We start from the raw sequence: 22030 nt of genomic DNA on the forward strand, positions 1-22030 counted from the left end.
AGGAAGAAAACGAGCCTTCTCTATGGGGAACGAGCTCATGCTCTAAGAAGGCCATCTTGCGCTTATATAGGATGAGAAACCAAGGTCCTGTTTTCTAGGAGAAAACGGTTATTCCCCAAACAATCACAGGGCTTGGGGTGCGTGTGTGTATGTATGCCGGGGCAGGGTTTGGTGTGTGTGTGTGTGTGTGTGTGTGTGTGTGTGAGAGAGAGAGAGAGAGAGAGAGAGAGAGAGAGAGAGAGAGAGAGAGAATGCTGGGGCACCTGTCGAGTAAATGCGTCCATTTGTCAGAGTCAGCTGGTCAGTGTTGGAATTCTTTAATGAACAAGCACCTGCCTTGTCATTCCAATCCATTAATTCCCCCGTAACAGACGGAATGTGTAGATGGAAAATCTGGCCTTGCCCAGCACCCAGTCAGAAACAGGAGGAATGTGATCTTTAGGGAACCTTTAAAGGTAACCTAAGTGACAATCCTGACATGTGTCACCAGGCTATCTGGACACAGAGATATCTTTTTTTTTTAAAATATTTATTTATTTATTTATTATATATACAACATTCCTTCCATGTATGTTTACATGCCAGAAGAGGGCACCAGATCTCATTACAGATGGCTGTGAGCCACCATGTGGCTGCTGGGAATTGAACTCAGGACCTCTGGAAGAGCAGTCAGTGCTCTTAACCTCTGAGCCACCTCTCCAGCCCCACAGAGATCTCTTTAACTTAGCTTCAGGTTGTATTTTGAGATTTGATATTTTTTTCATCTGTGGACTGGTCCGGGGCAGCCAGAGTGCCCTGTTTATAGAAGCAGTTTGCTCCTGGAGGCTTTTTTTTTTTTAACTTATTTAACTTTATTTTATGTGCATTGGGTGAACTGGAGTTACAGACAGTTGTAAGCTGCCATGTGGGTGCTAGGAATTGAACCCAGATCCTCTAGAAGAGGAGCTAGTGTTCTTAACACGCTGAGCCATCTCTCCAGCCCCCTGGAGGTTACCTCTTTTTTTTGTTTGTTTGTTTGTTAGTTTTTTGGAGACTACTTCTTAAAAGCAAAATTCAGTAAGTAAAAATAAAGTCTGAAAGCCTGTCGTAGATGGCTTGGTGAAATGTTATGTATGCCTGTAAAGGGCTGGGTTAGACTTTAGAGGACAGAAGAAAGGTCCCTGCTCCAAAGACCCAGCAGCCTAGCCTTCTCCCCTTAGCCTCTTGGCCTCACTGTGTTTCTAGGACAGCCTTTAGTCATTATCCTGGGTGGGCGGGCTCTGGAAGCCCTCCACCCTCAGAGAAGTGACTGCCCAGGGTCAGGGTCTCCTGCTGCTCTGGTCCTGGTCTCAGAGCTTTCCTGAATTGCAAGGAATCTTTGGAGTCACCTGAGAGGAAGGGAGGAAGCACTTCTCGAATAATAGCTGTGGCGTTTACTGCAAATAGCAATTGATTCCAGAAGAGAGCCATCCTCATTTCAGGAGGAAGACAGGCCTTTAAGCTAAAGGAGCACTTTACTCTATTTCCTATGGTGTACCCACAGGCACGGATGAATAGGAAACCTCCCCCCCCCCCCCCCCCCCTAACAGGGCTCTCCAAACCCTGCTAACTCCCTGTACCTATGCTTCTCAGTTGGAAGAATGTGAGCAGAGAGCCTAGGCGGTTCCTCTCTGATGTTTGGCTTAGAGCTCTGTCTCTTCAAAGGCTTCTGAGACCTTCCTCTCCCTCCACTCTTGGGACCTGAGCAGCCTGCTCTAAGCACTGCACATCTGATGTTCTCTCCCCTGGCTCTGGACAGGAATGTTCGAGGTGTCCCATTTCCTAGATCACTCATTGGCTAATGGCATCGTTCCTCTGCCTGCCTTTCAGCCTGCCGTTGGGATCTTAATGATGTTCCTTTAACAGCCCAGAAGAGCACGGAGTGAGCACTGAATGATTTCTGCAGAGAGCAGTCTTTGCAATTCTCTCCTTCCTTACCCACCCCAGCTAAGAGCCACACACAGTCCTCTGGCAGGAATAAGCACACAGCGCTCTCAGGAGAGGAAAACCCTTTGTTTTAAGAAACCGAGCAGGCGCCTGCATACCTATGTGAGCTTAGAGAGGAGCCTCAGAAAGAGGATGGTGGAGCATCTATTTTCTTCTCCTGCACGTGCACCCCCATCTGTTCGAGAATTCCCTTCCAACTCCAGCTTGGCTGGCAGGCATGTCCCTAAGAAGCTGCAGGCCAAAATGGAAGAGAACTGACTCCCTCCTCCACACACCCTGACTTACTGCCAATTGCCAGAAAAAGAGGGCAACGTTTGGGCATTTACCAGAGGACAAGGGTGTGCCTTTTCATTTGTCTTTATTTTACATTTAAAAAGTGGTTATTGCTCTAACTGGATCGAGGTAAGGACCGTTCTTAAGGAGCCTTGGCCTTGCAGCCCCATTCAGCAGGGATAGAAGTCACAAGACAATGAGTGGAACCTCATGCCCTCCCAGGAGGAAGCCCTTTGTTTGCTGACATCTGCCCGTATCTGTCTCCTGTGCTGCCACACTTGGAGCAAGCAGAGTGGTGGCTGACCCAGTCCCGAGAGCTGTTATAGACCCGAATGAAGGGGCAGTCACTGGGTGATGGCTTAGCTCTCTGACTTGGGCACCAGTGTGCATCATTCAGTACAACAAATAATGACCAAGCACCTGCTCTGTGCTGGGAACAGCCTCTTACACGACCTTAGCCACCAGTGGAAGCTGGAGAGTCCACTTTTCCCAGGCAGGCATTTGGCAGCCATGGTGCGTATCCCAGAGAAGTCCGCTTGCCTCATCAAGCACCTTTTTTTTTTTTTTACAAAAAAAAAAAAAAGAAAAAAGAAAGAAAGAAAAGAAAGGGGCAGAGGAGAGGAAAAAGAAATAGAGAAGAGGGAGAACTAGCTGTCTCTTCACACTTCAAGCTCTAGGGAAGGACATGGGAACCCTGGATAACTTTCAGAGGACCCTAAAGGAGATGGCAAGATCCAAAGACCCAGAGGCCAGTGGTGACAGCAAAGCTGCTCTCTGTCTGGTGAACCGTTTTCCAGCAGGTTGCTCAGCAGCCCCAGGGTGTCGGCCATAGGTGTGCCCTTTCCGGTTATCCCAGCTGACGCCGCTGCAGTGCCGAGACACTACCTTCCAGGTCTTCTCAGAATCCATCCTGATCTCACTGCAAAGACTGAAGACACCAGCAATCAGCCCCAGCCTCTGCAGAAGCCTCTGCCCTCTGGAGTGCAGCCCTCTGATTGTTTCCAAGCCGCAAAACAGTAACATCACACGCATTGCAAAGGTGTGCCTCACGCCACAGATGTCCTTTCTGACTGGGCTAGAAAGGGCCTGATGGAGTCAGGACCCTGAGAAGCAGGCAGCTGCACAGCTTTCCTGGTGCACTTGCTTGCTCTCTCCCAGAGCTTCGCACATTATCTCAAAGAGGAAGCCAGTCCAGAAGAAGTGGGAGGTGGGAAGCTGGGTCTCATGCAGCATGGTCTTGTCTTCTCCAGAGTGCAGGCCAGGCCTTCTAGCTTTGTGGCTTTTTCTTTGTTGTTGTTGTTTGGCTTTTTTTTTTTTTTTGCTTTTGCAAAATTTGGGTTTATAGTTCGGCCTCCATCATCAGCCTAAGATGAGGAAAAGGAACTGTGGCTAGCTGTGCCCCCACCGCTTTAGTCAACATTTACCCTGTGCCCAGGAAGGATGCAGGGACCAGCAGAGAATGAAAGCCTTTCTCTGCAGACAGGGCCAGCCACACTTTGATGATATTCACTGGGGGCTTGTCTGGAAACTGGGAAGGGAACAAACAAGAGAAGTGGCCAGAGCTGGTTGAATAGACTTCTTGCAAGATGGGAAACTGGGCAGAGGAGAGAAGGACCAGCAGGGCTGTAGCCCAAAAGCCAGACTCTTGTCCCCACGGGAAGAATAGAATAGCCCTGCCTGCCTGGAAGTCGTCTCTGCCTTTCACACACAGCCTTTGGTCAAGCTGAGTGGCCAAGACATGAGTCCCGGGCTGAGAACCCTGGCACCCAGTCCGCCCACAGCAAAGACCTCCCTTGGGCTGACTTTCTCGCATTCCACAGTTCTGTCTCTGGGTGCAGCCTCGGCCACTTGCATTGTTGAGGTGCTCCTGGAGTTAAGGGTTAATGAGAGGCTTCAGGACAAGACATCAGAAAGATAGAAGCCAAGAGAGAAGATAGTAAAGCCCGATGATAGGAGAAGATGGAGGGAAGGAGACGCAGAGAGGGCCAGATGTTTGTTGGACAGTCATCGTCAGAACAGCGAGGTCCTCTCCCATTCTCTACTGTCACCTGAGCTGCTCAGAGCGCACACTTAAAAGGCTTCATATCTGTTTTCACACAAGAAGAAATGAAGGGACAGACATAAAACACCGCCCCAGACACATCACCCCTACACTTGCTGTCCCTCCCACATCAACCAGGAACTCTGCCATTCCCATTGGCTATTTTATAAAAAAACAAAACAGAGCACCGCTGGCCCTTGGCACCCTGCAAAAGGCGAGGATCCAAAATCAATTTGCAGTGTCCCCTGTGTCACACAGGCGGCAGCCAAGCTTGGCTTTGCCCAGCTGCTGCCATGCCAGGCCCTGAGCTGACCCCTTCTGCAGTCCAGGGACTACAGATGTTTAAGGCAAGCCCAGATGTTACCCTAACCTTGCTGCGGAGGAGACCCCCGCCCTGGTGCTCTGGTGTGCTGGTTTCTGATGCACTCTTGGTTTTCTCCTTGTTGTTATTGGGCTCATTGTCCTTGATGATGTCATACTGGCGGCAGAAGAGGGCTATAACACCTAGGAAGACAAGCAGGAGCAGTCAGAGGCCCGGCACTGATTTCTTACCTTGCCTGCCTTTTCCCCTCTAGGGCTTGCTGCCATCTCCAGATGGTCTCTGCGCTGCTGCAGCCTCCCTCCAGCCTCTGGCACCTTTCCCCATCTACCCGGGCATGAGCCATCCCTTTCTCTGCTGCCGGGCTGGCCCTCCCAGAGCATAGATCTGATCATATGTCTCCCCGTTACCCTTTCTTTAAGCCTCTGCCAGCCACCGCAGGAACGCTAACAGCATTTGCTGAGCCTATTCCAGGCCCTGTGCTGTGAACTGACGTATTCAATCTTACTTGATCCTTACAACTCCAGCCTATTATTATTAGTCCCAGGGCACAAGGGAGCACACTGGTGAGAGGGTGTCAGTAACTCTCAAGGTCACCGTGGGGCGGCAGGGAGGTGATGCACGGAGTCCTTCACTGACTAGTACCCTAGTAACGCGGATAGTACTCACACTGCTAACTCCGGTTCGAGAAATGTTCCCCATTCTGCCTCTATAGTGTTCCTGGTCCATCTGAGATCGCTCTCAACTTCCCATCATAGTAGATGAAGCCCAACATCCTAATAGACTTCCACCACAAGTTTGGGTTAATTTTCTGTTTATAGTGTTGTGATTATGTAAACACTGTCTGTGCCAAGCCTAATAATGTACCATAATCAAACCTCCTCTTTGTCTAGCCCTCGTCTTCCTGCCTTTTCTTGAGTACCTGCTTTTTTGTGGGAGTAAGAAACATTTTTCCCCCAAATGCTTCTTCAACAGTCTGCCCTCAGCCACCATGATAATCAGGCTTGAGTGTGGTGTTCAAATCTCTCAAAAGACTCCAGCCCTCTCTACCCTTTGTTCCCGACACTCCACACTCTGTCACGGCCACAGCTACCCTCAGTCAGTCTGTGAACTTAATTTGATGTTTCTCGAAGCTCGTATCGCGAACAACCTTCCTCTGTTGGCTGCCTGGTTAGCTTCTGTTTAGCCTTCACAGCTCGGTTCCCATGTTGTCTCTGCTCTCGGTCTTTTGTCCTGTCTTCAGTGTTGGAGACTGAATCTTAGACCTCAGGGATGATGGGCAAGCACTCTACCACTGAGCCACACCTCCAGCCCCTATGGTTTTTGTTTTGTTTTAACTTAAATTTTTAAGAATTTTCTACTTCTAGCTCCAGAATTGACCTCATCTCCTTTTCTCATATTAGTGCTATTTTTAAGTTTATTGGGTTTTTTTTATTATTTTTAATTTTGTGTGTGTTCATGTGGGTACAGGTGCCCACAGAGGCAGAATTGTTGGATCCCCTGGGACTAGAGTTTCTGGTGGTTGTGAGTCACCTGATATGGATGCTGGGTACTAACCTGGGGTCCTCTGGAAGATCAGTATCAAGTGCTCTTAACCTTTGAGCCATCTCTCGAGCCCTTCTCCACACTAGAACAACTATAGCACTCATTGTATTCAATTATAGTTAAGCCCAATCTTGTCGCAGCCCAAGTTCCTGGCAAGCACAGGGCTCCTCTAGAGTGGAGTGGAGTCTAGAATGGAGCGGTTGGTTGAATATCAGGATGAATGATGTGGACCTTATCCTCAGGGAGCTCAGAGACTAGAAAGAAAATAGAGTTGCCCACCCAAAATTACACAAAGACTAAAGAGGGGCAACGTGCTGTGGGCCCACAAAGGCTGGGAGGCCGTTCCTATGGGCAGATGGGGGATCGTGTGGTTGCCGCGCATCTAGAATAGGGAGGTGAAGAGAGTGCTCCACATCTGAGGTCAGGCAGTGCCTTCCTCGCTGAGCTTCCTAAGCTTGATGCCCAGCATCCCAGAAGAGGAGGAAGCTGGGACCACGGTACACTGACTGTGCCAGCCTAGGAGGCTGGACCACTTCTGCGGGGAAGAAGGCAGGCGTGTCCACAGCATACAAGACAGTAATACCAGGCTGTGTTTTGGGTGGAGGGGATAGAGAAAGAGTCAGATTTAGCTCTCAGAGCCGCCACAGGCAGGACTTAGCAATTTCACCCCCTCCTAGACATCTGCAAGCTCCCTACCCTTGGTGATGGTGGGTTGGGGCCCTCAGTTCCTCAGGGGTCAGTGAAGAAGGACCTGGACGCCTGACTCACCCGCCCACATGAAGAGGACCACAACGATGATCAGCACCTCGCCTGTTCGCAGCTGCTGGTTCCTCCCCATCTCCTTCATGGTCACCTCATCTGTGGGGAGAGATTAGCTAGTCCTGGGCTCCTTTCCTCTCCAGCCATTCCTCCGGGGCCAAGCCCACAAGAAGTGCCTCTATCGATGCCAAGACACCCAACATGAAGAGTTCCAGGAACATCGTGAAGGCTGCTTGGGGTGGCAGCGTTTGGACTCAATCCAAAGGAGGATGTTTACACACCAGTCTCCTCCTGGGGGACCAAAGCAAACCTCCATCTTTTGAGGTGCTTTGCTTCCTCCCTGCTCTGCCCAACCGCCCTCGCCTAACTGCCCCCACACTGGGACTCTAGCATGCCCAGGCTTGCCTTTATTCTTAGACGCCATCTTCTCGGCCTCACGTGGGGTCTTGAAGAGCAGAGGCTCACTAGCTGGGCTCTGGCCCTGGATGGAGATTGCCTGCACGTGCACGATGTATTCTGTGTCCTCCTCCAGATCCCAGAGAGCACACGATCGGGTGGTGGTGTTCACCTCCTGGATGAAGCGGAGCATCCGCACATCTTTCTTCTGAAAGGGGGAGGGCTCGGTTTGTCAGTGTGCCGGCACCTACCCTACGCTGCCCACTTCCGCAGTGACAAGTCCTTTTCATTTACATCACCATCAACCGGGCCTCGGGTGCCATTATCTCCACGGTACAGCTAAGAAGACGGGCTCAGAGAGGTCAGGATGTTGCCCAAGGCCACACAGCGACTGCGAATGCCAGTGTGTCTGAGGTCAGACCCATGCTCTGAACTTCCATTCCCAAACCCTTCTCTACTGACGATGGACCTTCTGTGGCCACGATTCTAAGCTAAATGTACAACTTGTCACTCACATCTCTTGTCCTGTGTCTCTTTTCCTTTTCTGTTTCTCTGCCACCACCCTACATCCCAGACAGACAGACACTATCCTCTCTTTTTCTTTTTCTTTTTTGTTTTGTTTTGTTTTAAGACAGGGTCTTGTTGTATTGCCTGGCTGGCCTTGAACTTGCAGTCCTTCTGCGGTGCCTCCTGAGTTCTGGGGTCACAGGCATGCAACACTGCTTCCAGTTTTCTGTCACCGTCTTGCTATGCCCTCTCCTCCCAAGCACACTCAAGGGTTACCTGCTGAGAGATGGCAAACCCGATGACAACCTCATCCTCCAGGACATCCCAGCTGACCACTGCGGAGTTAGCCTTGAGGTGCCTGACGGTGACGTTCACTGGGGCCGAGGGGCTGTCTGTAGGGCAGGGAGGCACCTGAGCCTGAGCACGCCCGGCTCTGAGGCTTAGTGTCTCCAGAAAGGAGAAAGGGGAAAGCTGGGGGAGGCTATGTGGAGAGGGAGAAGAGAATCCAAGGCTTCAGCTGGGCCCTGGATGGTTGAGAGGCCCAGGGTCCTTGTGACGCTTGCTACAGACTGGCCAGACCAAGGGTCCTTAGGTAAACTGATGAGCCTAGGCCTCAGTCAGGGTGAGGTCTAGTGGATGGGTGGTTAGGTATGGAAGTGGGGGATAGCTGAGCGGAGTTGTAGAAGCTGATTAATCAGACGGAAGCAGTCACAAGAACTCATAGTTCACGGCCCTTTCTATAGCCCCACGCGGTCAACTAAGTGACCTTGAGGGAAGGAGACATACCCCGAGATAAAGAGCCCGGAAGGGCTGAGCCCTGGCTTTGGAGTGAGGGGCAACCCAGCATTGTGCTGAGCTGGGCAGAGCTCTCATAAGGGAAAGGGTCGGTGTGAACCTCTCCATATTCCGTGGGGCCTCAAGTGGCGGGGATGGGGGAAGTTAGAGAAAGGCATTCAGAACAGGGCCCCTCGGTGGAGAGACACCAAGATAGGGCAAAGCCTTCTAGGTGAAGGAAGAAGGTGAATGGGGGCAATTTCAGAGAGTAAGTGGGAAAGCAATGGGGGAGCAGGACAGCAAGGACCTTCCGGGAGAGGAGAGACACACGGGCTGTGTCTCTCAAGAGCGCAGGTGTCGTGATTAGAAGCCCTGGGCCTGAGCAGTAACCCCATACCCCTCAGATGAGTGGACTCAAGGCCCAGGGATTATGCCAGACATGCAGATGGAAAGGGACAGAAGGACACAGACAGGTGGCTGCGGTCACAGATCTAGAGAGCCGACAAGTGGAGCATTAGAGACACAGGGACACAGAAGCAGGGCAAGGAAAGAGGTGGGGGGGAGGGCAGCAGCAGCAGCCAGGAGGGACAGATCCGAGTGATCTGGGGAGGCAGCCCGTGGGGTGGGCCAGACAGACTGTAGCAGGCTTAGGCCCCCCCACACACACCCTGCAACCTCAGGTTCCAGTTCTTGTCTTCATGGTCGCTCCTGCACAGAGAGGTGCGTCTGTGCAGATCTGCCTGTGGGTCTCTGAGAAAGGTCTTTAGGGATACAGAGGGAGGCCCAAGGTGGGGCACTGGTGTCCTCGGCTGCTCCCAGGGCCAGAAAAGGTGACTGAGGCAAAGACCCAGGGTTAGGGGACGGCCTGAAGGGATCAAGATCCTAAAATCCCAGGGAAGAGGTTAAGCGGCTGAAGGACGGGTCTAGGGGTCAAGAAGGTTCGGAGGCGCTGAGGTCGGGCTAGGAGAGTAGGGAGCAGGTGACACAGGAGGTCCTCAGGGAGCAGAAAGGGAACCGAGAACTCCCCGGTGGCAGCGTAGGAGGGGGAGGCTGCACCCCCTCCGCCCGTCCCCCGCCCCGGGCCCCCTTACCCGCCTGCACCAGCGCGAAGCAGACGCAGCCCAGCCACAGGCGGAGCGCGGCGCGGGGCGGCCAGGCGCACGGTGGCCCGAGGGGCATGGCGACTCCTGCGCCCGGCGGCCGCTCCCGCTCGCACTCCAGCCCACGGCCCTCCCGGCCCGGCCGGCCCGCGCCGGCCCGCGCCGCCTGCATATCGGTTCCGCGGACAGCGACTCCCGCGCGGCGGCGGCGGCGGCAGCGGCCGCGTCCACGTCGGGCGCCCGGGGGGCGGGGCGCCCCCGCTGCGGGGAGAGGGCGGGGGCGGGGTGAGGACCGAGGGCGCCCCCACTCCTGTCCCTGATCCCGATTCTGGACGCTCCCGGAAAGCCAGGGGCTTCGGGGACCCGCGGCTCCCGCTTTCTGGCCAGTGCAGGAGCCGCAGCACCGCTCCACTGCCAGTCCCAGCCACAGTCTTGACCCGGCCCGGCCCTTCCCCAGGGGAGAGAGGGAGGACAAGTGTTTGGGAGATGCCCATCTGTGCCCCACCTCTCTCACTCCAGCCCACACCCCAGGCACACACACAACAACACATACACACACGTTGCAGGGGTCTAAGTAGGGTACGGACAGGATACTCTGGGGAGGGACTCCGTGTGTCCTTTGGGGCTGAGGAGGGTCTCCTTTGACTTTCTGGAGGTCTAGCTGAGACCCAAAGCCAGTCTTTTCTTTTTCTTTGCCTATTTTTAATTCCCTCTCTGGCACTGTGAACATCTGCTACACGCAGGCACTCTGAGGACCTTCTTGGGTATGGGACTTCGTTCTCACTGCAGCCCCTTAAGGTCCACTCCGCTGTGGGCATTTCATGTAGATGGACCCTGCAGTTTGGATAGTTGTTTTGTGCAACGACCCTCCACAGTCGTGATTTGAACCCAGGGTGCTCTGTCTGAGTTCCAAAATTGAGCTTGACTCAACAGACCCCCCTACCCAGAGTGACTTCAACACCCCAGCGTTTAAAATTTCTCTATAAAGCTGCTCACATTCTAGATTATTAAAAGAACAATCTGGAACCATGTTTCTTCAAGAAACACGGGGCGGAGGCTGCGGTTTCCAGAGACTTTGGGGACCACTATGCCCATTCTGAGCATTGATTTAGCTAATGGCTCTAAGTGCTAGGGGCTGGGAGATGTGGCAGATAGCTTCAGTAATTAACACACACTGATAAAACCTTTCTTCCCTGCCTTGGAACAACCACTGCCATCCTGTCCTCACACACCCTCCCAGCACTCCCGAGAGGGTCTGAGAGGTAGAGAGAACCCTTCATCCCACACCGGCTGTCCTTCCCTACAGGACAACAGGAAGCCCCCAGCCTGGAACATCTTTAACCCAGCCCAGTCAGAGAAGCAAGATGAGGGAGCAAGGCTAGAGCAGAGAGAGTCCTTTGGCCTCCCTACACAAACGGCTTTATCACGCTCCCGTCTGAAAGCTCACCCTTCGGTGGTGGTGGGTAGGTGGGTGGGACACTCCTTTGTCACAGAGATCTCTTCCCAAAGAGGAGGAACAAGTCCCTTCAAGGTCATCCATCCTACTCCCAGGCTTTAGATTAGGAAATGGAGGCGTACAGAGAGAGGTCCCCGCGCTTGGTGTAAACTCCATCAGGAGGCAAAAGAAGCCACAGGATACCCTTTTGGAAAGAACTGTTGAACAATATAATTTAGCAGTTTGGAATGTTTTCTGTCCACCAAAGTGCATCGGGAAACTAAGTAAAACTGGACACTGAACCATCACATCTCTGTCCAGAAGGACGGATGGCTGGATTTTTTCTTTCTTTCTTTCTTTCTTTCTTTCTTTCTTTCTTGGTAAGGAGGAAATAATTCACTACCTGAATGTTGGTTGAGTTAGCATATATTACATTTTAAAATAGCTATCTACCCTGGTAAGGAGGCATCTTCCCGTGTAAACACACACAGGGTAGAGTCTAGAGGTCACAGTGGGATGGGCAGGCTGACTGAATCAACTTTATCATTTGCCACTATGTGAATTTTTATATTAAAATTTGGAGCTCGGGCTGGAGAGATGGCTCAGCGGTTAAGAGCATTGCCTGCTCTTCCAAAGGTCCTGAGTTCAATTCCCAGCAACCACATGGTGGCTCACAACCGTCTGTAATGAGGCCTGCAGGAAGAATACTGTATACATAATAATCAAATAAATAAATATTTAAAAAAAAACTTGGAGCTCTAATAAAAAAGGAGCCACAGGACACTTCTTTACTAATGCCTGCCCCCAAGGACTCTTCCCTCTGCCCCCTCCCAAGTTTCTACCTGGACCCCTGGGGAGAATGGGGTGAATGGGTGGAAGGTGGCTCAGGGGGTTCTGTCGAACTTTCTGATCATACCACCCAACCCTCTGCACCCCCAGGACTGCCACGATGGGCAGACTGACGCCCCTATTCCTTACCACCATCTATTTCCTTGGCCACATACCCTGTCCTGGGGATGAGCCTTAGCTGGGACCTTGTTGGGACCTGGGCCTGCCTGGGATAGTAGCCCAGCCAGGGACCTTCCCCCTTCTTTTTCTCACTCTCCTTTGGTTGGCAGCTGCTGCCTGCCCCGCCCTGCCAGCCCCACCCCACCAACTGCAGCTTAACCCCCAAGGACCTCCTTGCCTTTCTTAGACTACCAGGGGCCTGTAGGAGCAACCGGAGTCTCAGAGTCTCCTCAGCCAATACTGGGACAGCAGGAAAGAGAGGGGTCAGACAGAGGTCACGGTTTTCTCCAGGCTGAGGAAAAAGGAGAGAGAGGGTCTGGGTGGGATGTAGCCTATTGTCCAGTAATGGGGAGAGGGGAGCCTCCACGCCACCTGCTGGCCATTCTGGGAAAAACCCCAGGCTGTTGTAGGGCGTTAGGAGGGGGAAAGGGCCGTGTTCACTGTCTGGGTGCAACGAGCAGAGGCTGCTGGTTGCTACTGGAGGGGACGTGGCAGACTTGAGGAATGTAAAGAGTTGTGACCTTGGGGTTCCCAGGATTCCCACAAAGCCTTTCCAGGATACACGAGGTGCTGGGGCATTCTCAGTTCTGGAGGAAGCCCTGGTTTGGAATCCGGCACCCAGAAGGAGCTGGTTAAGGGTGGTAAGAACTGAAAGGACCTGGAGGTGCCCCGAGGGAGCCTGGGAAGTGGTTACGTCTGCACTTCTTTCTACCCGTCATCCAGTGCTCCCTGCCTTAGGACAGCACTGAGGCTACTAATATAGTAGGCGTTAATGTTTGCTGGCTGTCCAGAAGAAACCCAGCCTTCTATCACTCACTTATCAAGCACCTGCTGTGTACCCGGCTCCAGGCAGCATTCAGGAAGGATACACAAACACTCGAACTGCATTTGGGATAGGGAAGGGCCTGGAGAGCAGGAATGAGTCCTCCTGGCTGCGTTCCTGTTTTTTTTTTTACTTGCCTGGCTCTCCAAAGACACAGACCCCAAAGGACTCACCCACGTTTAGACTCTCTGAGGTGTCTCAGAGTCTGTCTCTGTCATAGGTTCTTATCAATAGTAGGAAGGCTTTTGTCCAGTCTCGGGACAGACATGGCTCATATCTAGTGTGCTCTTTAGACGCAACCCCAAGTCGCAGGGAGATTCAGGAGAAGGCAAGAGATTGCTTTGGGGTACAATAAAGGAGACCTCAGTTCTCGATCTGCTGCATTATTTTCAGTTTTATGCTAATGTGCATCTTTAGCCTCCGTTCTAGATCAAGAACTCAGAGAAGTGAGAGACTTGCTGGGGACCACACAGACAATGAACTATGGGGATGTGTCTAAAATTCAAGTTCAGGGCCTGATCTCCCCCCCCTCATCTCTAAAGACCTTTCAGGATAGGACTCCAGGGCATTCTTCCACAGAGGACACAAGGGCTTGATGCTCACAGAAGTTGCAAAGCTCAGGGACCCACAGCTCACCAGCATTTTCCACCTTCGAAAGTCCTCACAATGCTGACAGTTAAGACCATCACACCCATGTTATAGATGAAGAAACTGACGCTCAGCGAGAGAAAATGGTTTGCTGTGGGTTGCACAGCCAGGAGATACGATCTGCCTTGTTTAATCTCATGTGGCTAGGCCAGGCTCATGTTTTCTAAGGTCCCACTCCAACCCACGCCTGTTGGGGCTGGGTACCGAGGGCACGGTGAGGAGCCAGACTGGTTCTGGTCCCTTGAGCAACTCTCTTGATCAGGAATGAGGAAGATGATGTTCTTCATAAGGAAGAGGACTGTGCTTTCAGACAGAGGGCACCAGATCTTTTAGGGGCAGAAGACAGGATTCACTGGAAAGAAAGCAAGGAGGGCTTCCAGAAGGAGGCAATGCCTGCACTTAATGAGCCCTAGCTTGGAACCAGAGGAGTAAGGAAGGGAAGGGGGAGGGGGAGGAAGCTTGAGAGCATAGTATGTACGCTTGTGTAGGGGAGGAAGGGGAAACAGTACGCACCTCATGAGGGCCAGGGAGCTACTGGCCCTGGACGAAAACCCCAAGAATAGGAGAAACAGGATTAGTCATGAAAGACTCTTCTTAGCAACTTGCAGAAGATGGGGCTCCAGGAGCTTCGTCTGATCAGCACTAAGAACCTAGCAGTCCTGGGGACATACTGGGCACAAGGTGAGCCCTCCGTGGGTCCACATTCCAGTGAGACAAACATGAGCAGGTGTTCCTGGGGTTAGGAGGGATGACTCAGCAGTTAAGAGCACTTGTTGCTCTCTTAGAGGACCTGGGTTCTGTTCTCAGCACTGACATGGCAACTTACAACCTTTTGTAGCTCCAGTTCCAGGGCATCCGATGCCCTCTCTGGCTTCCTCAATCATGCATGCGGTGCAGATATACAGGTAGACAAAACACCTGTACACACCACAGACACACAAAGACAGATGAACACAGACACACACACAGGCACACACACACAGGCACACACACAAAGACACAGGCACAGACACACACAGACACCCACACAGGCACACACAGGTACACACACACAGGCATACACACACGGACACCCACACGGGCACACACACAGACACACATACAGGCATATACACACAGAGACACCCACACGGGCACATACACAGACACACATACAGACACACACACAGGCACACACAGGCACACACACACACAGGCACACACACCTCTTCTGAGGCTGGGCATGAAGCTCTGTGGGTAGAGCATCTGCCTCGCACGCAAGAGGGAGGTCTGGGCTCAGGCCGGCATAAACTGAGGACCATCACTGGGTGTAATCGTCAACACCCATAATCTCAGCACTGGGGGGGGGGTAGAGGCACCAGGTTCAGGAGCTCAAGACCACCCTTGGCTACACAGTGAGTTCGAGGCTAGCCTGGGTGCATGATTCAGGAGCTCAAGACCACCCTTGGCTACACAGTGAGTTCGAGGCTAGCCTGGGTGCATGAGACTGACAGGGGCCACGAGAAAGGTGAGCAAATGTGCAGGAGGCGGCTGAGTAGGTACAGCTATGGAGCATGGCCCGAGTGCTGGCATCTGAGCTAAGAACTGAAGGACAGGAAGTCGGTATATCATATCACAACAGGGTTCCAGCTATGGAGACAGCAAGCACAAAGACCCTGGGGCAGGAGTATGCCTGGGATGGTCAGGACTAAGAGAAGCCGGAAAGACCCAGAAGCCGGAAAGAGTGGAGTCTTACCGGCAAAGTGGGAGGAAGTGAGGGCAGCTGGGGCAGCAGGGGGTAGGAGAAAGGCCCCACTGGCTCACTAGAAATGGAACCTTCGCAAAGCAGGGCTGTGGTGAAATGCATTTACGTTTTAAAGTGATCATGTTGCCTGCTGTTGGCGGACCGTAGAAAACAGGGTTGGGACCAGGCGACCCGTGAAGAGACTAGGAGGCAGGTGCGGCGGTAGAGCCAGAAACAATGGTCTTGATCTGAGATTCAGAAACCGGAAGTCCTTGGCTGGGTGATGCTGGGCCGGTAACTCCACCTCTCTGAGCCTCCAATTCGTTCCCTTGAAAAGGAGGATGTTCACAAACGCACCACAGAATGGGGAGCTGACGATGGGGCTGAAGGGGGAGAGAGGAGGAGGAACCTTGTACTTAGGTGAAGGCGTCCACGTCCCGTTGTTCCCCATCCCCACCCCTACCACCGCTCTCTCCCTCCCCCCACCCCACTCCCAAACTCTTCAGTTCTTCATTCTGGTCTATTTCACAGTGCTCCGGGAGGTGGGTCATCTTATCCAAAGCTAGCTGGGGCCTGCCCTGTGCCTCAAGCCTCAGCTCTAACTTTGCCCCTGGAGACAATTTCTCGGCAACACACCAGGTCACCCACATCTTTCAAGAGTGTGGGGCCAGAGGTCCTATCGTAGGGGGGCTTGGAGGGCTGAAGTGGAGGTTCATGGGTAAGACTTCATTCCCAACATGGATGAGCAGATGTCTTCAGGCTCACTCCTCAGCTCAGCCTCTGTCTGGCTAGGTCATCTCGACACCTGTTTTCACGGGCCAAGTAGGGCCACACAGAGTGAAGACCGGAGGTTCCAGGAACCCCCGCCTCTCACACGGCCTATTCTAAGGGCCTCCCCCAGAAGGGAAGATGGCTCTGCAGATCCAGGACATGGCCAGCAGAGGGCGCCAACTCTGGCCATCGCGAATCCACATTTTCCTGAACAGGAAAACCCAAGAGAAGAAATGAAGTTGATGGCCACCACCCAGGATGGCAGTTCTCAGGGAACTCAAGGGCTCAGCCACCGGCATCAAGGATGGCCTCGTGAATAAGTCACCGAGCCGCGGTGACCACATCCATGGCCCATGCATGGCCTCAGGCGGTGTGTGAGGATTCAGCGTGAATTAAAGGCTGACTTGTGGCAGCTATGGAAGCATGAGTGGCCGTGGCTGTTGCGGCAGGTGGATCATTGTTTTGCTGTCATTGTTTATTTATTTCATTCCTTTGAGACAGGGTTATATTTAGCCCACGCTGGCCCTGAATTCCAGATCATCCTGCCTCTCTCTACCTCTCTCATGCTGAGATTACAGTCATGGGCCCCATCCTGGCATGCCTATTGTTGTTGTTTGTGCTACTGGGAATTGAGCCCAATTTATTGGAACTGCTTAACACTGATCAGGTGCTCTGCCACTGAGCTACGGCCCAGCCCCAGTCACGCCATCCAACAGCGCCCGGTCTATGCAACTGTCCGGGTGTTCAGTCTTGGGTAGCTGTGAAAATGGACACAGCAGTGCAGGATCTAGACACTGCCTCGGAATTCTTGAGGGAACCAGGAGCCGACTAGTGGCCCCAGGTGGCTCCACAGAAGGTCTTGTGCTTGCTGTTTAGTTTCGGACTAGGCAGAGCTCCCCTTGCCTCTGTCACTTCTTCATTCCAAGAACCGCCAAAAGCCACAGAAGCGTCTGTGTCTGTTGGCTGGGAGCCAAAAGGTCATTATTGTTAGTGTTTTAATTGGGAGTCTCCTCTCTTGTCTTGCCTCTGACTACAACGTGTGAGTGTGTGTGTGTGTGTGTGTGTGTGTGATCAAGGGGAGTGCTCCTGACTCTGACATTGAGGGGTCTGCTGATGAGGGAAAGAACCCAAACGCTTGCAGCCCAATAGTCCTATGCTTAAACTGTGATGCAGTCCATCACTGTATGACCACAGGCAAATTACTCTGCCTCTCTGTGTCTGTTTCCTTATCTGGTTCCTCCCCCGTGGTGCTGTGGGGGCTACAGGAGATGCCACATGCGGTCCCCAACACGTGGTCAGTAAATGTGCTGTAGTGGGTGTTGTAAAGTGGGATCCCGCCTTCCCAAGACTTCTCTGCACCAGGCCGGACTCGGGGGGAGGGGCTGTGGGAGCAGGTCACATCCAGCAGGATGATCTCCCATTGATGGGTAAGCACGCCAAGGCCTGGGTCCCTGTGCATGTGTCTACACATGCAAGGGTATCCATGTGTTTGCGGAGGAGCATGCATTCCCAGCCCTGGGGTGCATTCTGTGCACAGGCATGCACATGCATGGACATGCGCTAGAGGCTGCCCCATCCCAAGGATTCCCAGGGCCCATGTGGACTTGCAGGTACTGGTGTCTGCGGTATCCCCACACTGCTGCAGGAAGCCCTCTGTTCACCGTTACCATGGAAACAGGAGGCAATCCCAGGCCTGCCTCCAGAGAGTTTGAGGTGCTGGGATTGAGAGCTGACTGGGTTTTCCCAGATAGGGAGACAGATTGGGGAACGCCTGAGTCGGAGGTCTGTGGCTCTGGAGTCCCTGGGAGAGACCCTCACTCCTTTAAGGCAGGCAACGTGGTTCCCTGACTCCCGGAGCGGACCCTGCCATTCAGCAAGTCTCAGCCAGGGAACTTGACCTGTTTATGCCTCGGTTTCCACCTCCCTAAACTTGAGAAGCTAGCAGGTGGCCACAGAAGAGGATGTGCCTATGCCATCCCCTCTCTGGGACGCCATCCTCCAGCCTCTGTGGCCATCCCTAGACCTGAGGTGTCACCGAGCATACACTTCGCTGCTTCCCCTCCCCACAGTGTCTGGTAGGTGCCTCACCCTCTAGGAAGGGAGCGTTCCACAGAGAGCAGAAGACCTGGGTGACACTGCTGCTCTGTGGTGAGGCCCAGCATCTGCCCTCTCCTCAGCCTGCCACTGAGGTTACCCGGGTTGGGAGACGATGGCCACCCAGAGCAAAGATACTGGAAATAGCATTCCACTTGGCCAGGCCTGAAGATTGAACTGTTGGTTGGGAGGCAGTCTCTAGTCCAGGAGGGGCTTTCTCTTCAAATTCTTGACTTTAAAAAGGGAGTGGAAGGAAGGAAGGAAGGAAGGAAGGAGAAGGGAAGGGAAGGGAAGGGAAGGGAAGGAAAAAGAGCCGAGCAGCGGGCAGCGGTGGTGGCACACGCCTTTAATCCCAGTACTAGGGAGGCAGAGGCAGGTGGATCTCTGAGTTCGAGGCCAGCCTGGTCTACAAGAGCTAGTTCCAGGACAGGCTCCAAAACCACAGAGAAACCCTGTCTCAAAAAACCAAAACAAAAAAACAAAAAAAAAAAAAAGGAAGGAAGGAAGAAAGAAAGAAAGAAAGAAAGAAAAAAGCTTGATGCCCTGAACCCCCACCCCTAGTGCTGGGGATTGAACCTAGGATCTCAGGCACATTAGTCAAACATGCCACCGCTGAACTATATCTCCCAGCCACAATCTTAACTGCGTTAGTAGTCAAGGTCTCATGTATCTCAGCTGGCGCTAGAACTCCCTGTGTAGCTATGGATAATATTGATCCTCCTGCCTCCACCTCTGAGTGCTGGGATTATAGGCGCGCACCACTGCCATACCCTTGAATCTTGACCCTGGCTAGCGAGATGCCTCAGCAGGTAAATTGATCATTGTACCAGCCTGATCCCACGTAAAGGTAGAGGAGAAGAGCCTGGCCCATAAAGTTGTTCCCTGACCTCCATGTGTGCACGGGCCTGTGTTCATCTGTACACACACACACCACACATCACACACACACCACATATCACACACACACACACACACACACACCATATAAATTTTAAAGCTTAAAAAGCAAGCAACCAACAACAAAGTTAGCTGGGCATAGTGGCGCACACCTTTAATCCCAGCACTCGGGAGGCAGATCCCTGTGAGTTTGAGGCCAGTCTGGTCTCCATAGTGAGTTCCAGGACAGCCAGGGCTACATAATGAGACCCTGTCTCAGAATAATAACAATAACACTCGGTTCCTTAGGACTGAGATCTCCCGTGTTCTGCACTCAGGTTGTAGGTCGTTCCTACAGAAATGTGGATCAGGTTACAAGGGATGGAAAAACTGGGCATGGTTGGCACATGCTTATAATCCCAGGATTTAAGAGATTGAGGCAGGAGGATTACAATGAGTTCAGTCTGGGCTACCTGTCTCAAGGGGGGAAAAGTATCAGAGGAGACAGCTTCTTGTCTCTACCCCACTTTCCATAAGTGACAACTGCCTTTGCTTGGCCTCAGGAAGATAGTGGGGAGCTGGCCTGAGACAGAGCCGAGAGATGAAAGGGTGGAAAGATGGGGTGCTCAGGCTGCGAGCTGCCTAAGAACGATCCCAGTGTTTTAGCTTTCTGAAACTGTGACTGGGGGACAGCGGGCCCAGCTGAGTGACCTCAGGCAAAGGACTGTCGCTCTCGCTCTCTGGCTTCCAGCTAAGAGTAACTCCCCCCGCCCCCCGGAGGGAAGAGCAGTTATTGTATAGGACAAGAGTTGGCTGGGATGAGTCCCCAGCTGCCAGAGTCACTTCAGTTACCCCATCTAGATCCAATCCCAAGCACGCACAGAGATTAGGGCTGGGAGAGGGCCAGGAGCTCCTTCTCTCTTTTGGGGGGTGTGGGGCTGGTCACGTGGTACAGAGGTGCTGAACTGGCAAGGAGTTACAAAGGCGGGTGGGAGGGCGTGGGTGTGAGCCTCAGATGTCCCTTTCGGCTGGAAGACAGTGGGAGCCATGGGAGGTTGTTTAGCAGTGAAGGCTCTAATCAGATTTAGAGACACTGATCCCAGCTGGGGGAACTCAGAGCTTGGACCTGGCCAGAAACAAGGGGGAATAAATTGGAGAGGGAAGTGGAGACCCTGCTGCTGTTGAATGAGCTGGACTTGGTCGGGGATGTAGCCGACACAGACCAGCCAGAGGGGGGGGCCTGGACATGGTGGGGTCTCGGGCTTGCTTGCTTGGGTTGGAGGGAGACCCGGAGACCTGGCAAGCTGGAGGTGGAAGGCGATGGATAAGCTGGTTGCTGGCTGGTTTGAGCCGGGGGTGTCTGTGGGCTTCTGGGAGGGAGTCCAGCAAGCAGCTGGAAATGTTGGTTTCACAAAGGAGGAACCAGAAGGTCAGAGGGCTATTTTTTGCCAGCTTTCTACCACTAGGAAAAGGGCCATCTCAGTACAGGATTTGAATGCAGGTCTAAAGAGGTAACACCGTCATTGGAGGCCCTGACACTGGCTCCAGCTGCCTTGGCCCAGGAACTCTGCTCTTCCTGGGTGTCAGTGCAACCATCTCTCTACCGCTGAGCCCAGCAGCTACAGGAGAATGTTCAGGCCCAAACCTCTGTTCTGTAGGGGCCTGCTGTACCAGCCAGTCCCAGACTCTTGTTACCTTGGTAGCGAGGTGCTTGTACCATGTGCAGAGTACCTGCGTACCTAGGTACCATGTGTGGCTGCTCCTCACGCCCACAGCCACCCTTCCAGGGCTGTCTCTGACACTGTCTCTCTCTACGGAGGAGAGAACCAAATCAAGCTGAAGACTCAGAATTCAGTTTGCTCTGTGGGCAGCTGGGCTGCTGTGTAACCTGGGCAGACATGGCAAGTGGGGCTTCCCCAGAGAGACCCTAGCTCTGGCATCCCCACCCCTATCCTGCTGGCCCTGATTTCAGGCCTGCAGCCCCAGAGCCCTGGACTTTCCATCCTTCCCCAACTATTCCCTCCTCATGGCCAGCTCTTTGGGGAACTGCCAGGCCTGCCCCGCCCCCTCCCGGGCTGTGCTCCTGGCAGCTCTGCCACCCTGGGCTCTGGTCCGGGGGTGGTCCCTGGCATCAAGGGAAGCTGGCAGAGACTGGGATTAATGAGGTTGAGACCCAGGGCATTCAGGAGAACCCCAGATCTCACTTCACAGCCCACTGTGCTCCAGGCTGGGTGGGCAGGGCTTTCTGGGAAGGGGTGGCTTAAGGTTTTAATCACTTTATCAATGTTTGTTTGTGTGAACTCAGCCCCCGAGATGCTTTCCCCTCCATCTGTCCCCACCATCTGCTTCCATCAGGATTTTCCAACCCGTTGGGGACCCAAGAGACATGGGCTGGGGGTTGGGTCACTCTGTGAGTGGGCGAGAGAGGGACAAGAGCTGCCCACTTCACGGATAGGCCTCCAGAGTGGGGGTGCAGCTCCTGAGTCACATAGAGCTGGGTTCAACATGTCTGTCCTCTTGCTGATTTGCTTCAGGGTAGAGACTTCAACTTCCTGAGCCTCAGTTTCCACCTCTGTAAAAATGGAGGCAATAGGAGAGATGCTCAGGACCATGGACCTTGAGATGCCGTGGTCTAAGTAGGGCACTCTGCACACAGGGGATAAGCGACGTCCGGGCAGCATGGTAGAAGAGGACAGCCATCATGGTTTCAGAAGCCCCCGGCTCACTTCTCTGCTCTGGAGACATGCGCATTCTTTCAGGGACTGTCTGTTGCCCTGTCCCATCCCTCCTGACCCCACTTCTACCCAGGCTGTGGCTCTCTTTCCCTCTTGGACACTTTCTTCTGAGCAAGAGGGGAGGGGGCATTAGCAGGAGGAACCTGAGCATGCACACAGCAGGCCTTCAAATGAGGTAACCCTAATGCCATGGGTACCTGAGCTGTTTTTGTCATGTTGCCTGCCCAAGGCAAAGAGT

General features: G+C 53.2%; 1 protein-coding gene across 1 annotated transcript; it reads right to left on the minus strand.

Annotated features, from left to right (window-relative positions):
• Positions 1–2306: 2306 nt before the first annotated feature.
• Fndc5 (fibronectin type III domain containing 5) lies at positions 2307–10111 on the minus strand. Its single transcript, XM_041652902.1, has 6 exons — positions 9671–10111; positions 8082–8197; positions 7308–7506; positions 6912–7001; positions 4650–4783; positions 2307–4324 (listed from the first exon to the last, which is right to left on the minus strand). The coding sequence occupies exons 1-6, from the start codon at positions 9849–9851 to the stop codon at positions 4319–4321; spliced, it is 726 nt and encodes a 241-aa protein (XP_041508836.1). The 5' UTR covers positions 9852–10111; the 3' UTR covers positions 2307–4318.
• Positions 10112–22030: the final 11919 nt, after the last annotated feature.

This window comes from Microtus oregoni, unplaced genomic scaffold (genome assembly GCF_018167655.1).
Source record: "Microtus oregoni isolate MIOR12 unplaced genomic scaffold, Mior012 000005F_ref0000423, whole genome shotgun sequence".
Lineage (NCBI taxonomy): Eukaryota > Metazoa > Chordata > Mammalia > Rodentia > Cricetidae > Microtus > Microtus oregoni.

Excerpts from the sequence above, each read along its gene's own strand:
- Fndc5 (XM_041652902.1), bottom strand. The coding sequence starts at position 9,851 with ATGCAGGCGGCGCGGGCCGGCGCGGGCCGGCCGGGCCGGGAGGGCCGT. Across the intron at positions 8,198-9,670 it reads CTTCGCGCTGGTGCAGGCGG|ACAGCCCCTCGGCCCCAGTG; the intron begins GTAAGGGGGCCC and ends CCTGCCCTACAG. Across the intron at positions 7,002-7,307 it reads GATGGCGTCTAAGAATAAAG|ATGAGGTGACCATGAAGGAG; the intron begins GCAAGCCTGGGC and ends CTCTCCCCACAG.